This window comes from Musa acuminata, chromosome BXJ2-11 (assembly GCF_036884655.1).
Source record: "Musa acuminata AAA Group cultivar baxijiao chromosome BXJ2-11, Cavendish_Baxijiao_AAA, whole genome shotgun sequence".
NCBI classification, from domain to species: domain Eukaryota; kingdom Viridiplantae; phylum Streptophyta; class Magnoliopsida; order Zingiberales; family Musaceae; genus Musa; species Musa acuminata.
Window position 1 is genome coordinate 10,500,176 of NC_088348.1, and position 15,512 is coordinate 10,515,687.

Consider the following 15,512-nt stretch of genomic DNA (forward strand, 5'->3'; position numbering starts at 1 on the left):
CTGATAGATAAAACCCCAGTAAGGTGGATCACAACTCTCACAGTAAACACAATCAGTACTTGGAGAAGGTTGCATGTACACACATCATTCAGCTAAAAGTAGATCCATGTTCCATTGATGATAATATCACTTGATCTACACAAAATAGCATGGATTTTGTCCAATGTCAAAAAGATCAGTGAGCTTAGCAGGTCAGATATATCACACATCCACAAAGACTACAATCACTGAGATGGAAGGTGTGTCAATTGGAGGATGCCACTCCCCAAATCTTGCTGATTGTGATATTGGTTTTTGTGTTGATCTTTGGCCGCCAAGAGATAATTGTTTTGATCGCATTCATCGAAGTCATTCTCTATGAAACTGCAGTAGGACAGACAAGGCGAGAAGCCAGAAGGACCATGAAACTGCATAAGGTTGTGGAAGAGAGTTGCTGGCACAAAGTTGAGATGCTGTCCTTTGTCTGATTTGTCAAGAGGGAGTTGATCTTGGTCAGATTGGAGGGACTGTTTGATTCGTTTAGCTGATGCTCCGATCGGTAGCTCGGTGTTTGCGATAGCTTCCACATCATATCTGCTGAGCTCAAAGTTGGTAACAGCATTTGCACCGCGAAACTTGATCGCCGCTACGTCATATGCTTCAGCTGCTTCTTCCTCGGTTGCTATCGACGAATCTTGATCGGTTTAGTGTCATCATCCAATTCAGGACCGAAATGAAAGAAATGAGATGGCGATAAAAAGAAGTAAAACCGCACCAAATGTTCCGAGGTAAAGATCCTTGTTGCCTGCAACACGGCCTATCCTTGCCTGCCACCGACCATGTTGATGATGCCTGATAATAAATCACAACAAAAAAATTGCCTTAGAAGCAGTTCTCTTTGGAATTTTGCATGACATCAGTGAGAATCTAATAATGTTTTCAAAGAATTGAATCTCTTGCCTTGTCACCCCTCTGTAGATGGAAGCACCCCTAGAGAATCCACTGCTTTTTCTACAAGACCCAAATAGAAACTAGATAAGAATATGTGACAATGCAGTTACAGAGGCAGCTAGCACAAAAAAATTCGGGACTTCACCTTCTTATTGATGCAATAAACTCTTGCTTAGTCATGCACTTCATCTCCTCAATCTCCCTACTATAACAGCTTACCTGCAAAAGAATAAAAAGAATAAGGGAAAATATCTAAATTGAGTGTTCTTTAAGAGGATTCCATACTTGGACAACATAAAACAAAGAAATTATGCAGTTCACAGCATTAAGTTACCATACAATGGATATGGATCAAAGAGAATGAACATAAACATTCTAATATATTGTTATGTTTAATTAGGGCAATATTAACAGCGTAAACAAGGATGAATTCTCAGTGGAAACATTACCGGGAAGTTGGTTGTGGCAGTAGGACCCCAATACTTTAAAGCTGCAAGATCATAAGCCCTTGCTGCTTTTTCTTCTCTGTCGTATCCACCTGTGTCATATTGAAGTTAGATCAGTATTCTAATTCATATCCAAAGACCGTAAACACAACTCAAGAAAGCAAGGATATCTCACCCAAATACACTGGAGATTAGCCACAAACATCACCAATTGATCACATCCCCATGCAAAAAAGGATGGAAATTGTGTCAGAAAAAAATCGGTTACAGCCAAAAGCATTTTTTTGCAGGTCTTCGTCATGTACTTTCCAGAAAAACAATAAACATTGCCCGCATCTAAAACCATCAAGTGGCATGAAGATACTAGCACTCAGATTTTGTCTTAGAAACAGATGGAACATGGAAATAGTAAGAACTATATTTTAGACTAAAGCTTGCATGAGGATGATATCTTAAACCCAACATATTATACTATCAGATGTTATATGATCTTTAGGCATTTTGGGTACTGGCGCTCATATGACGGCCAAGCAAAACTAGGAGCACTATATGACGTACTACAGATATGCATCACACTAAAGGTTAATGTGATTGAAAGGAGTGTGAGAGTAGAATGACTGGTGGGTGATCAGATGCATCTGAATCCCAGTCACTGTGACAGAGAGCAGAACAACCGCTGGTGTTCATGATCTAGTGAAGTGACTCATGGGGAACTTCGGTGGGCTTCAGCTCCAGTCAAAGATACTGAGGCAGGAGCTGTCGAAATGCAGCAAAGTCCCCACCCCCCACTGAAAAGGGCAGTCAGTGTACTCTTTTCCGTCAGTGAAAGGACGCGACCCCGTTCTTTTCCCCGCAGATAAAAGAGCAATGTGTCGTCACATCAAATCTCACTCGCTCAAATACGCTCTCTACCTCTCGCCTCCCAAACCCAACTTTTCAAGGCGTCCATGATGCGAGCTTTGACGGACGCTTTTCTCATCGGTACATACACATGCACAGGTGACCTGCGTGTACGTCTCCCTGTACATGGCACGGCGACAAGGTGACATACCAGGCCTTGACTGGCTCAGACCGTGGAAGCGGCGGCATCTCACGGACAAAATGCAAGCCAGTGATCGCAGCAGCCGTACCGCCATGGACGGTACCTGCAGCATTTGCCATCAATGATGCCCTTGTCCATCACCTGTCTCTGCTTCAGGCCATTACAAGCTACGACTGCAACGTAGTAGCACACCCTCACAAGCTTACATGATCTGCATCCCAATCTAGCTGGAAGTAATGATGGCATGCGAGAACAATCCATTTGGTCTTAGAAGATTCAATCTGAAACATGCATGCGGCCGAGCATTGCAGCAGCTAGTATTTTGGCTTCGAGGGGGAAGGGAATGCGCACACATATATGTGGAGGAGGAGGAGTCGAGGGAAGAAAGGCGGCAGGTATACCTTGGCGCCCCTTGCGCTTCTGGCCCTCCCTCTTGCACGTGTTATCCCACAAGTGCGCCTCATACCTTCCGGTCCACCTGTGCCTGCGGGAAACAAGAGACACAAGCACGCATGCACGCGTGCGCCGATTACACGTGAACTGTGAACAGTTTTCTTCCCTCAAGAAACCCTAAGCGTGCGATCAACTAACGATGAAGTGACTCCTAAAACCCATCTGTGTAATTAACTAAGTATGACGCGAAGTGTCACCTGGTCACTCCTCTGTACACCGACGTCCTGTGACCAGCTGCCGGCGGCTGCGGCGGCGGCACCAGCGTATTCTCCAGCCCCGTAGATGGCGCCGACGAGGAGTCGTCGACCGCGCGGAGATCCTGGATGAGGACGGTGCTGACGGACGACGTGTCCTGGCCGTCGACGGTCAGGGTCTCAGAGCAATGCGCGCCGCTGTCCCCGCCGAGGAGATCCTCCAGCTTCAGCTCCGTAGACGCAGGCGCGGGAGGCGGAGGGAGGAAGTACTGGTAGTTGTAGGCGACGGCGCAGTCGTTATCGGAGGAGGCCTGCAGATCGAATCCGCAGGGGCGAAGAAGCATCTCCATCGGCGGCAGCCCGTAGGAGATCCAGTTGTGGCCCGTCTCTAATCCTCTCTCTTCCCCCTCGCTCTGCAGAGTAACTCTTAACATATCAAACGGGTATAGTCGGATCAAATCTATTTGCTCGGGTTGCTTGAGGAGGTCCGTTTGTGGACCGACAGAACTCGCGGAGAATGAAATGGGATGAGGGCGTGGCCGTTTATGAAGGGCAGAGAGAGAGAGAGAGGGTTTGGGTTTTGCTTTGCTCTCAGTAGTAGCAGTATTATTTGACGAATACATTTGATGTGTATATATATAGGGATATATGGGGGCTTTACATGACTGATGGAGTGCGTTCCGCTTTTTCGCGGGGCAGCAGCCGCTGCTGCAGTCAAGGAAATCTGTCGTAGCTTTGCGGATGTTCGGGCGGCGAAGCGAAAGAAAGCAAGACTCTTCTCGAGAGAGAGAGAGAGAGGTAAAGCGGAGAAGAGAAGTGCTTTTTGTGGTACCTCCAATGGAAGATGACGGAGGGAGCGTGAGCAGGGACGTGGAGCTGTATGCATAAGATCATCTCATCTCTTACGCACGCGAAAACATGTACCCAGCAAAAGAACCTGATGCGTTGGCCTACGTGTCGGTGACGCGGTACGACGTTCTGTATAGTTGGTGTTGAGACTGCTTCTTCGGACATTTGCAGGAAACGACTTCGACGTGTTCCACATATGCGAGGTCCAAGAAATTATCAGATGGGTCTCACATAAGTTTAATTTTGATCCTAAGGGGTACAAGTTTAATTCTGGACCAAATTTTGTTTCAAAAAGGGGTATTATTTTTTTTATTTTTTAGTTTTCCATCTCACTAAATACGATGAAATATAATTGAAAAAAAAAAGGCAATTTGACTTAAACCAAACCATAAAAATAGACTATATTTGGTTCAAATCAAACTAATTTGAGATGTCCTAAGAAAAATAATAAATTATTTTTATTTTATTTTTAATAATTAATTATAAATATTTTTTATAAAAGATAAATGATGAAAATAAGATTTGAACTCGGTATCTTATAACAAACTATGAAAATTTTATCAACTAAATTAATTAATATTTTTTTTATAAATATATTTAAATGAGATTTTGTGCCCTCAGCTTTTTGATAAATTAATTTGGTATGTCATGGCTAAATTAATATTTATGAATAATTTCAATAATAAACGAATCTAAAGAGATCTAAATTTTTAATTTTATGTATTAACTATTCAGATTTTACTATCTATATAATTTTCAAATTTCTCATATATTCTTCATGCCTTTTTTGTTGTTGACCAGTGGGTGGGCCCGGGTAGAGGGAGAGGGGGTCGGGGGGTGGGTCCTAGGTTGGTGTTTCAAACTGGTAATTGTGTGGGTGAGGGTGTGATCAAGGAAATAAAAAGGAAAGTATACATGGATGGGTTTAATTCAGAAAAAACCAAAAAGGATGGGTTGAGGTCGAGCATTAAGTAGGGGAGTGAGAGAGCGGGTGACACAGCAGTCTTTGCGGACTTTTTTGTCGCCATGTTAACCGCCCTCCACCCTGCTTTAATGTACATGTTTTTGGGTGTGTCTCCTCATCAAGACGATCATAAAAAATAATAACAAAACATATTTTGTTCTCCTCGATCTTTTCGAATGCAATTACTCAAACATGAATTCTTCTTAAAAAAAAGTTTTTCTAAATTTAAATAATTTTATTATCCAAACTATACTTTTTTTAATTAAGAAATTTAAAAAAAAAGTGCTTGCTAATCTCAGGATCAGAGTGAATGATTATTTAAACAAATCATGTTAGAATTGTGTGTTTTGATTCGAGCAGGCAATCGCTTCCATCTTCTTAGGATTTAATATTATGGTCATTAAGTCACGATTCAAGTTACAGTTTTAAGTCACGATCCAGCTTTAAGTGGGTGATTAGAATCGTGCATTTGAAATCTGCACAATGCCTATGCATCTAATTATATAAAGACAATAGAGTGAGAAGCGATTGAATTTTAAAAAAAATATATTGACATCCTTATTATTACGATGTGACCATGATATGTATATGCGAGGTTGTTTAAAGTAGAAAATATTTTCTTTCGAATTTATTACCTGTATAAAGATTGAAATCGGAAGAGATTTTTCGAGTCGATCCCTTCGATGTTTAAGTTAATCCTCAGATCAATTTCTTTATATCTAAATTTATAATTTATGCTCCCGTTTTACGTAGAGGTATCGTATATCTTTATACTTGACTTTGAAGAGTTAAAATATTTTTTATATATTTGGTAAGAAAGATGATTTATAATCGATCCAAGTTGTTTATAAATTTTTTAGAATATTCATATGAATATTTCAAAGAAAAGATAATTTTTAAATAACTTCAACCATCTGTTAGACTCTCGAGAATATTTTTATAAATATTCCATTGATTATATATTTCTTATCACTCAAGAACAAATAAATTTAATCATGATTTTTCATAGAAATGGTTGTTAATTAATAATGAAAGTGTCCTAATGATGCCATCTAATGAGATAATTTGATTAAAGTCAATTCATATAATTATTTTAAAATTATATTTTTGAAATGTCATTGGACTGATATATAAAATTAGTTGATCGTTTGCTAGTTCAAGGAAGTGTTTGCCGTAAAAGAAAAAATAAAAACAAAATTCGAAGCTGGCAACGGTTTTTAAAAACAAACCTACTGCCACATCATCGAGTCGCTTCGAACAGCTGACATAAAACTGGAGGCCGTAAGAAACGTGAAGCGAGTCGCGTGCTGTTACAGCCGTCGTCATATCTGACGTCGCGTCGCCGTCGTCATATTGAATCGAAACCGTCACTGTTCGTCGACGACGTGTTCATCGTCTGCTCCTCGATACAATTTCCCCATTCAATACAATGCGACGGCAGAGCAGCTTTTAACACACAACACGCAAGAATAGGCTGAATCTAATAAGTTGACAAGTCAAAAGATATTCCAAGTTAAATCATGTTTATTAAATATAATTTAGTGTTACGTGTGAATTTTGAGACATTCACACAACCGCAGGCATAGGTTTTGCTCCAAGTTTTCTTTTTCCTTTTTCTGAGATTACGTTGGATGGGTCGTCTATCCACGTCATGAAGTCAACCTCATCTGCAAAACTAATGTAAATCTCCCAAAGAATTGAATTATTCCTCAAAATAATTCCTCATTCGCAAATATTACTTACAAGACTAAGAATGTAGACGTGCACGAAATTTTTTATTAAAAAATAAGAAGCTATAATAGATTCTGATTGCCTGATTTCAAAGCTAAGTTGGATCTAACTTGATTCCACTTTAAGTCGATCTTACTAAAATTTTATCTTTTTGGACGAGTAGTATCAAATACTACAAAACTGAATGGGGGTACTCCCGATATATGTCCCTCGGAAACTCGAATTAGTAACTAATTGAACTAGTTAACTTGAGAGAGTCAATATTTGTACATCGAGATTTCGAGATTCCTTCTTATAGAAGTCATTTAGAACTATCATGATTATTTATTATGCAAATTAGTGAGATAATAATGGATGTACAATTCGATCAAAGTCATTGCCACCTAGCATCAAACCCGAGATTAAATTACTGTCTCCACATGGTGCTCATCAGGGATTGCTAGTTAGCCTTATCAACCAACTAGCTGTTTCGAGTTTAGTTGGCATGAGGTTGCTAGTTGATGCATCCTCCGTATGGTACACTAAGTATCAACCATCATGGTCAGTTAGTCAACCATGTGAGCTAGACGTGTTGATTGTATTACTAGTTACAGGTGTCCAATAAATCAATCACGTAAGATATGTTACACAATCTCTTTTGGTTAATATTTATTATGATATTTTTCGCTTTATATTGGATGAATATATGTATTATGATATCCTTGGATTTGTACAATAGAAATTAGATCATAATAATGAGATTAATTTGCCTTTAAACACAAATCATAAATATTATTGATCATAGATTATTCGAGAAGGACATTGAGGTAACTGGATAAGCCAGTGTGCTTTATACCCATCCATATTGGAGGAAGTTAGTCTCATATATGCTTGTGTGATATCACTAGGGATATAGTGTAGGTGTTTATTAGAGAATGAGTTCACTGAATGATCCACTTACGGAACGCTAGATGATTAATGATATCTTATTATTAGATAGTGATTTCGTAGTCTCAATTGTGTATCTGGTCCTTAGACTTAAGACACAAATGATATATTGTTTGAGTATTCTATTATTTGATATCAGATTAATAAGTCTGAAAGTTTTAGATCTAGTATAGATAGTCACTGGGAACAATACCCAACCTTATGAAGGTAATTTGGTGTCAATAGAGGATCTTCTACTCTCGGTATCAAGAGAGGCATATCTTATGCATTCTCACTTAGACAAATCTCTAGCTAAAGTCAATCGAATTGTAATGAATCTGATAAGCGTGAGATTCGAATTGAGAAAGTTCTCTGAGAGAATCCAATTAGAGTAAGTTTCAGATAGATTTTGTATAGGCATGACAACACCATACTCGGCATACAATATCTGGAATATTAGATGGATGAGAGGCTATAGATACATGCTAATTGAGGATAGATAGGTCCGATGGATTATATCATCCTATACCGTATGAGGACTATGACATAGTGGCTTAGTACGTCCATAATTGATGAGTTGAGTGAATTATTATAGGGATAATAATTCACTAAATCAAAAGGAGTTTTGATAGATGTATCTCATGACTAGCTCGGTATTAAGCTTAGAGGGTCACACATATATGGTGGACATTGCGATGAATAGATGATTAGATATGTGATATTGATAAGCTCTTATTTTAATGAGTCCTTAGAAAAGATTCAATGGAGTTTAGAATGGTTATTGGATGGGGATCTAATATACATTAAGCCAGGGGTAATTTAATGGAGAACCAATTCCCAATAAGAATGATCCATTAAGGTTAGTTAAAAGAGACTCTCTATAAATAGGAGTTGGGACTAATAGGGTCATAGGCTAGACCCAGTTAGTTGCCACCCTCCTTGTCTCCTCCCCCCTTCTTTCTCCAACTGATTACCCCCTTTCTAGTGCGAGAAGATAGCACAAGGGACCGATCCCCTCTTGTGTACTACTGTGTGGTGGTGCACGATCACGAGAAAAGAACGTACTACATAAGGAGGTGCTTCATCATCGTATCTATCGTGTGGATCACCGCTAGAGAGGAGTTTGTGAAAGCTCCTTCATCCATAGACTAGAATCTATGATCTCAAAGGATATATGAGTTCCCTTGGGTGAGAACATTTTACACCTATATGTAGTCTTTTGATTTCACGAGTTTTACGCTTTTGATCTTCGTATGACAATTTGATAAGATTGTTTTGGGAAACTAGTTTTTGTTTTTACTTTCTACTATGCATATGATGCTCCTCAAGGTTTCTTAATAGTGGTATCAAAGCTAGATTGCTTGTGCGATGATTGGTTATTAACTATATGTTGTGTTGAATTAGTTTCTCATAAATAAGTTACATTTTCGCTGATTTGAGATAACAACAAGTAGTTTTTGGCATATGAACTATTCTATTGCCCAAGAACTTCTGGACGTCATATTTGACAAGGAAGGAGGGTAGCAAAAGTTGCTGCCCTATAATTTTGGTTGAGGGTTGCTTACAACTCTAACGGCTAGGATTCCTAGCTGCTAGGGGCACCTTGCCCCATAGATCTGCAGAGTTTTCCCAGGTTAAATTAAGAGTTAATCCAAGTTCGATTGATTAATAGATAATCTAAAATCAATTAAATGGTTTAATTGATTACAACTTAGTTAGTTAGATATGTATATAAACATGTGATATATATTGTGGACAAATGATTATGGACCATGTATAATGTGTGTGTGACTATTATTAAGGCATATGAGTCTCCCTCCCTCCCTCCCCCCCCCCCTCTCTCTCTCTCTCTCTCTCTCTCTCTCTCTCTCTCTCTCATTAAATCCTACATGTATTTCTATCTCCCTTAAAATTATACCTCCCCTCGATGAGATCAAGATTTCTCTTATATATGATATATACATGTTTTAGCTTGTGTGCATATAATTGAGTTGTAATTGTACAAGAAAGTGCAACGAGGGTGTAGAGGTGATGAGGATAAGATAGATGATCACCGAGCATAGAGATGCGTCGAGGTATTGGTGGGACAAATAAGGATAAGACGGATGTGTTGAATCTCGAATTTTGATGATGAAATTAATTAGTAAATTATTTGACCTAATCTATATGTTAAGATAAGTGCGTAGGATTAACTATGATAGCAGTAAATATTGGGAAATCTTTGGGAGCGACATCATATGCGTAGTGGAAGAACAAAAAATAAAATCCCCTATCCTCAAGGAGATGTTCGTCATAGTACGAAGATTAGTACGTAAAATCTACGAAATAAAAAACTGCGTATAGTAAAGATTATGTTACCTAGGGAGATCGTATATTCCTGAATCCTTGCAGATATATAGGAGAAGGTGAATGAGGTCAAGTACCCTCCTCTTTAGCGGTGATCCACACAGCAAGGCTACGACGACGCTCCTCAAAACTCCAGGCTTGCTCTAAGGTGGAGAGGGGGAGGAGAATAGGAGAGGCAAGCAAAGGCTCTAGCCTATGAACCACTGAATCCCTCCTAGTTATAGAGGTCCCCTATCAACTTAACCCTAATGGATCCTCCCCTATTGGGTACTGGATCTTCATCCAACTACCAAAGCCTCTTAAATTAGTGGATCTCTATATAATAATCTCTCATGAGCTTTTATTGAATCTCATTCATAGGATCCAATAATTCATGGGCCTATTGGATATCCAATAAGATAGCAACTTCGACGAATATCTCATATCCGAACCTCTACTCATCGCAATGCCTACCATATATATGTGACCCTCTAGGCCCAATATCGAGTTGATTGCGAGTCATACATGTCAGAACTCCTTTTGACTCAGTGAATTATTATCTCTATAATAATTCACTCGACTCATCGACTACGGACGTACTAAGTCACTACGCCGTAGTCCCCAGACGATACAGGAGAATCCAATCCATTAGACCTATCTATCCTCAGTTACCATATACCTATAGTCCCTCATCCATCTAAGATTCCAAAGACCATATACCGGGCATGGTGTTGTTAGACCCATACAGTTTCTATTCGAGTCTTGTTCTAATCGGATTCTCCTAGAGTACTCTTTCTCTCTCAATTCGAATGACCCTAGCTAGGGATTTGCTTGAGCAAGAATATATTGGATACTCCTCTCATAATACCGAGAGTGGATGATCCTCTATCGACACTCAATAGCCCTCGTAAGGTCGATTGTCACTCCCGATGATCAGTTGTACTAGATCTGGGACATCCAAACCTATAAGTCTGGTATCAAAGAGTGGAGCACTCATATAGAACATCCTTGGTGTCTCACCGAGGCTGCAAGCGTCGCTGCCATGAGGCGCCTCACCCCGCGGGAGAAGAGACCGCAGGCGTCACTGCCCCGCAGCGCCTCTGCCCGCGGGCTGCTAGCCCCGCCGGTCGCATGCCTGCTACAAGCAGGCCGTTGGCTGGCTGCTATAAGCACAATGCTTGAGCATGCGCTGACGCTGTGCTGCCTGCTACGGCTGCCGCTACAAGTGGCTACATGCAGCCACTATTACTGCCCTTCCTCACTTTTCGTCAACGATTTTGACGTCAAAAGTTTCTCCAAAACATAATACACGTAGTTCAAAACCAATCTATCGCACGAACAACCTGACTCTAATAGAAAATCTTTGGGGGCGACATCACCTATGCAACGAAAGAACAGAAAACAAAATCCTCTATTCTCAAAAGAATGTTCGTCGTCGTGCGAAGATTGGTGCGCAAAAATCTATGAAACTTAAAACTATGTATAAGATAAATTGTGCTACTTAGGGAGATCGTATATCCCTATGTCCCCGCAGATCTCTAGGAGAGGGTGAAGGCAGTCAAGCGCCCTCCTCTCTGACGGTGATCAACACAGCAGGGTTGCGACGATGCTCCTCAAAACTCCAAGCCTGCTCTGAGATTGAGAGGGGGAGGAAGAATATGAGAGACATGCAAAAGCTCAGCCTATGAACCACTGAATCCCTCCTATTTATAGAGGTCCCCTATCAAACCCTAAAGGATCCTCTCCTATTGGGTATTAAATCTGCATCCAACTAACTACCTAAGCCTCTTAGAGTAGTGGATCTCTATCCAAAATCTCTCATGGGCTCTTATTGGATCTCATCCATAGGATCCAATAATTCATGGGCTTATTGGATATCCAACAAGATAAGGGCTCCAGCGGATATCTCATATCCGTACCTCTACTCATCGTAGTGCCTACCATATGTGTGTGACCCTCTAGGCCCAATATTGAGCTGGATGTGAGTCATACCAATTAAAACTCCTTCTGGCTCAATGAATTATTATCTCCATAATAATTTACTCGACTCATCGACTACGGATGTACTAGGCCACTACACTGTAGTTCCCAAACGATACAGGGGAATCTAATCCATTGGACATATCTGTCCTCAGTTACCATGTACCTATAGTCCCTTATCCATCTAATATCCCAGAGACCGTATACCGAGCATGGTGCTGTCAAACCCATACGATTTCTTCTCGAGTCTTGCTCTAATCGGATTCTTCCGGAGAACTCTTTCTCTCTTACTTCGAATGACCCTGACTAGGGATTTATCTGAGTAAGAACACATGGAATATTCCTCTCATGACACCGAGAGTGGATGATCCTCTATCAACACTCAATAGCCCTCGTAAGGTTGACTATCACTCCCAATGACTAGCTGTACAAGAGGACATCCTTGGTGTCTCAAGTCTATGGACCAGATACACCACTGAGACCACGAAATCGCTGTATGACAATAAGGCATCATCAACCATCTAATATTTCGTAAGCGGATCAATCAGTGATCTCATTCTCCAATGAGCACTTGTACTGTATCCCTAATGTCCCCATACGAGCAGCTATGAGACCAGCTACATCTATCATATAGATGGGTATACAACACACCAATATGTCTGGTTATCTCGATGTCCCTCTCGAGTGACCTATGATCAGGATTATTAAGGATCTATGTTTAAAGGCAAATTAGTCTCATTATTGTGATCTCATCACGATCCGATTTCCATTGCACAGATCCAAGGACATCACAATATATACATGCATATATGCAATAGTCAATATAAAGTGATAAATGATAAAATATAATAAGTAAAAAGATTGTGTGTCAAGTCACATGTGCTATCACTCATATGATTGGCTTGCAATGCACATATGACTAATAGATCCAATACCCAATACCCATTAGGGTTAAGTTGACATGAGACCTCTATAAATAGGAGGGAATCAATGGTTTATAGGCTAGAGCTTTTTGCTTATCTCTCATATTCTTATCCCCCTCCCCACATCAGAGTAGGCCTTTTGATAAGTGTCATCATAGCCCTACTGTGTGGATCACCGCTAGAGAGGAGGGCGCTTGAGCTCCTTCACCCTCTCTTAGAGATCTATAGGGATTTAGTGATATACAATCTATCTCACACATGATTTTCTATTTTGCGGATTTTTATACACCAATCTTCGTACGACAATATTCATCTTTGGGAATTGGGGATTGTGTTTTTTATTCTTCCGTTGTGTGATGTCACTCCCAAGATTTCCCAACATGGACTTCATCGAAGGGCTTCCCTCATCATAAGTAAAAGGTACAATTCTTATCATGGTTGATCGCCTTATAAAGTATGCTCACTTTTGCGTTGTACGTAATCTCTATACTGCTTTTAGTATTACTCGAATCTTTATGGAGAATATTATAAAATTGTATGGGATGTCGAGATCTATTGTAAGTAATTGTGATAGAGTCTTCACGAATAGAATTTGGACATAGTTATTCCAAATGCAGGGCACTAAATTGAAATTAAGTATGGCGTATCACCCACAAACCGATGGCTAGACTGAAGTGGTGAACAGGTGCTTGGAGACATACCTTAGATGCTTTACCAGTGATCGACCAAAAGAGTGGACAAAGTGGCTTCCCTGGGCCTAGTGGTGATATAATACAACTTATTATTCATTCATAAAATGTACTCCCTATGAGGCAATGTATGGCCGATCTCCCATTATGATCCCAAAATATGTGTTGTACACCTCTAAAGTAGAACAAGTAGGTAGGGAATTACAAGATAGAGACAAAATGCTGAAGTTGCTAAAAAATAATCTCATTGCAACTCAAGAAAGGATAAAATAGTAAGATGATCAACACAAAGGCGAAAGAGAATTTTCAATAGGAGATTGGGTCTTCCTACAACTCTAGCTATACATGCAAACATCAATCGAGACCAGAGCATCTATGAAGCTTTCACCTCGGTTCTATGGACCCTACCAAATTTTGGAGTGCATCAAAGCGGTAGCATACAAATTGGACTTACCCGTCAACTTCCGAATCCATCCAATCTTCCATATATCATGTTTAAAGCTCATGTTGGGACAAAATGAGACAACCCAAAGCTATTTACCAAATATGACTACCTAAGGAGAACTCCAGACCCAACCGAGTGCCATTATTGATCGACGGATCGTGACTTGACGACGCGACCCACTACTGAAGTGCTAATACAGTGGGTGTGCTAGTCATAGGTGTCCAGCAAACCAATCACGTGAGTGATGGCATGTGTGACTTGATACAGAATCTTTTTACTTATTATATTTTGGCGCATATCACTTTATAACTATTACATATATATATATATATATATATATATATATATATATATATATATATATATATATATATATATATATATATATATATATATATATATATATATATATATATATATATATATATATTGTGATGTCCTTGGATTTGTGCAATGGGAATCGGATCGTGATGAGATCACGATAATAAAATCGATTCACCTTTAAACACATATCCTAAATAATCCCGGTCATAGGTTACTCGAGAGGGATATCGTGATAACCGGACAGACTAGTGTGCTGTATACCCGTTCATATGATGGATACAGCTGGTCTCATAGCTGCTCGTGTAGGGACACTAAGGATACAGTACAGGTGCTCATTGGAGAATGAGTTCACTGATTGATCCGCTTACGGAATGCTGGATGGTTGATGATGCCTTATTGTCAGACAGCGATTCCGTAGTCCTAGTGGTGTATCTGGTCCTTAGACTTGAGACACCAAGGATGTCCTGTATGAGTGCTCCACTCTTTGATACCAGACTTATAGGTTTGGCTGTCCCAGATCTAGTACAACTGGTCATTGGGAGTGGTAGTCGACCTTACGAGGGCTATTGAGTGTCGATAGAGGATCATCCACTCTCGGCGTCATGAGAGGAATATCTCATGTGTTCTTGCTCAGACAAATCCCTGGCCAGGGTCATTCGGGTTGAAAGAGAAAGAGTTCTCCGAAAGAATCCGATTAGAGCGAGACTCGAGTAGAAACCGTATGGGTCTGACAGCACCATGCTCGATATACGGTCTCTAGGATATTATATGGATGAGGGACTATAGGTACATGGTAACTAAGGACAGATAGGTCCAATGGATTGGATTCCCCTGTATCGTCTGGGGACTACGGCGTAGTGGCCTAGTACGTCCGTAGTCGATGAGTCAAGTGAATTATTACAGAGATAATAATTCACTGAGTTAGAAGGAGTTCTGACAGGTATGACTCACGGCCAGCTCGATATTGGGCCTAGAGGGTCACACACATATGGTAGGCATTACGATGAGTAGAGGTTCGGATATGAGATATCCGACGGAGCCCTTGTCTTATTGGATGCAGATCCAATACCCACTAGGGGAGGATCCATTATGGTTTGACAGGAGACCTCTATAAATAGGAGGGATTCAGAGCCTCATAAGCTAGAGTCTTTGCTTGCCTCTCCTATTCTCCTTCCCCTCTCCACCTCAAAGCAGGCCTGGAGTTTTGAGGAGCGTCGTCGTAGCCCTGCTGTGTGGATCACCGCTAGAGAGGAGGACGCTTGACCTCCTTTACCCTCTCCTAAGGATCTGCAAGGAAACAAGGATATACGA

General features: G+C 40.4%; 1 protein-coding gene across 2 annotated transcripts; it reads right to left on the minus strand.

Moving 5' to 3' along the window:
- Positions 1–6: 6 nt before the first annotated feature.
- LOC135583039 (AP2-like ethylene-responsive transcription factor AIL7) lies at positions 7–3,664 on the minus strand. Of its 2 annotated transcripts, none has more exons than XM_065133034.1 (8): positions 3,069–3,664; positions 2,820–2,902; positions 1,552–1,560; positions 1,380–1,468; positions 1,076–1,149; positions 940–990; positions 755–831; positions 7–673 (listed from the first exon to the last, which is right to left on the minus strand). In XM_065133034.1, the coding sequence occupies exons 1-8, from the start codon at positions 3,497–3,499 to the stop codon at positions 225–227; spliced, it is 1,263 nt and encodes a 420-aa protein (XP_064989106.1). In that variant the 5' UTR covers positions 3,500–3,664; the 3' UTR covers positions 7–224. The 2 variants fall into 2 exon arrangements, with proteins under 2 accessions (XP_064989106.1, XP_064989107.1); XM_065133035.1 differs by having other exon boundaries at positions 11–661.
- Between the last annotated feature and the right edge of the window lie 11,848 nt (positions 3,665–15,512).

What these genes read in the sequence shown, in the direction of transcription:
- LOC135583039 (XM_065133034.1), bottom strand. Translation starts at nt 3,499, where the DNA reads ATGTTAAGAGTTACTCTGCAGAGCGAGGGGGAAGAGAGAGGATTAGAG. An exon ending in GTGTACAGAGGAGTGACCAG is followed by an intron (nt 2,903 to 3,068) that starts GTGACACTTCGC and finishes TGTTTCCCGCAG; the next exon opens with GCACAGGTGGACCGGAAGGT. An exon ending in TCTTTACCTCGGAACATTTG is followed by an intron (nt 674 to 754) that starts GTGCGGTTTTAC and finishes AAACCGATCAAG; the next exon opens with ATTCGTCGATAGCAACCGAG.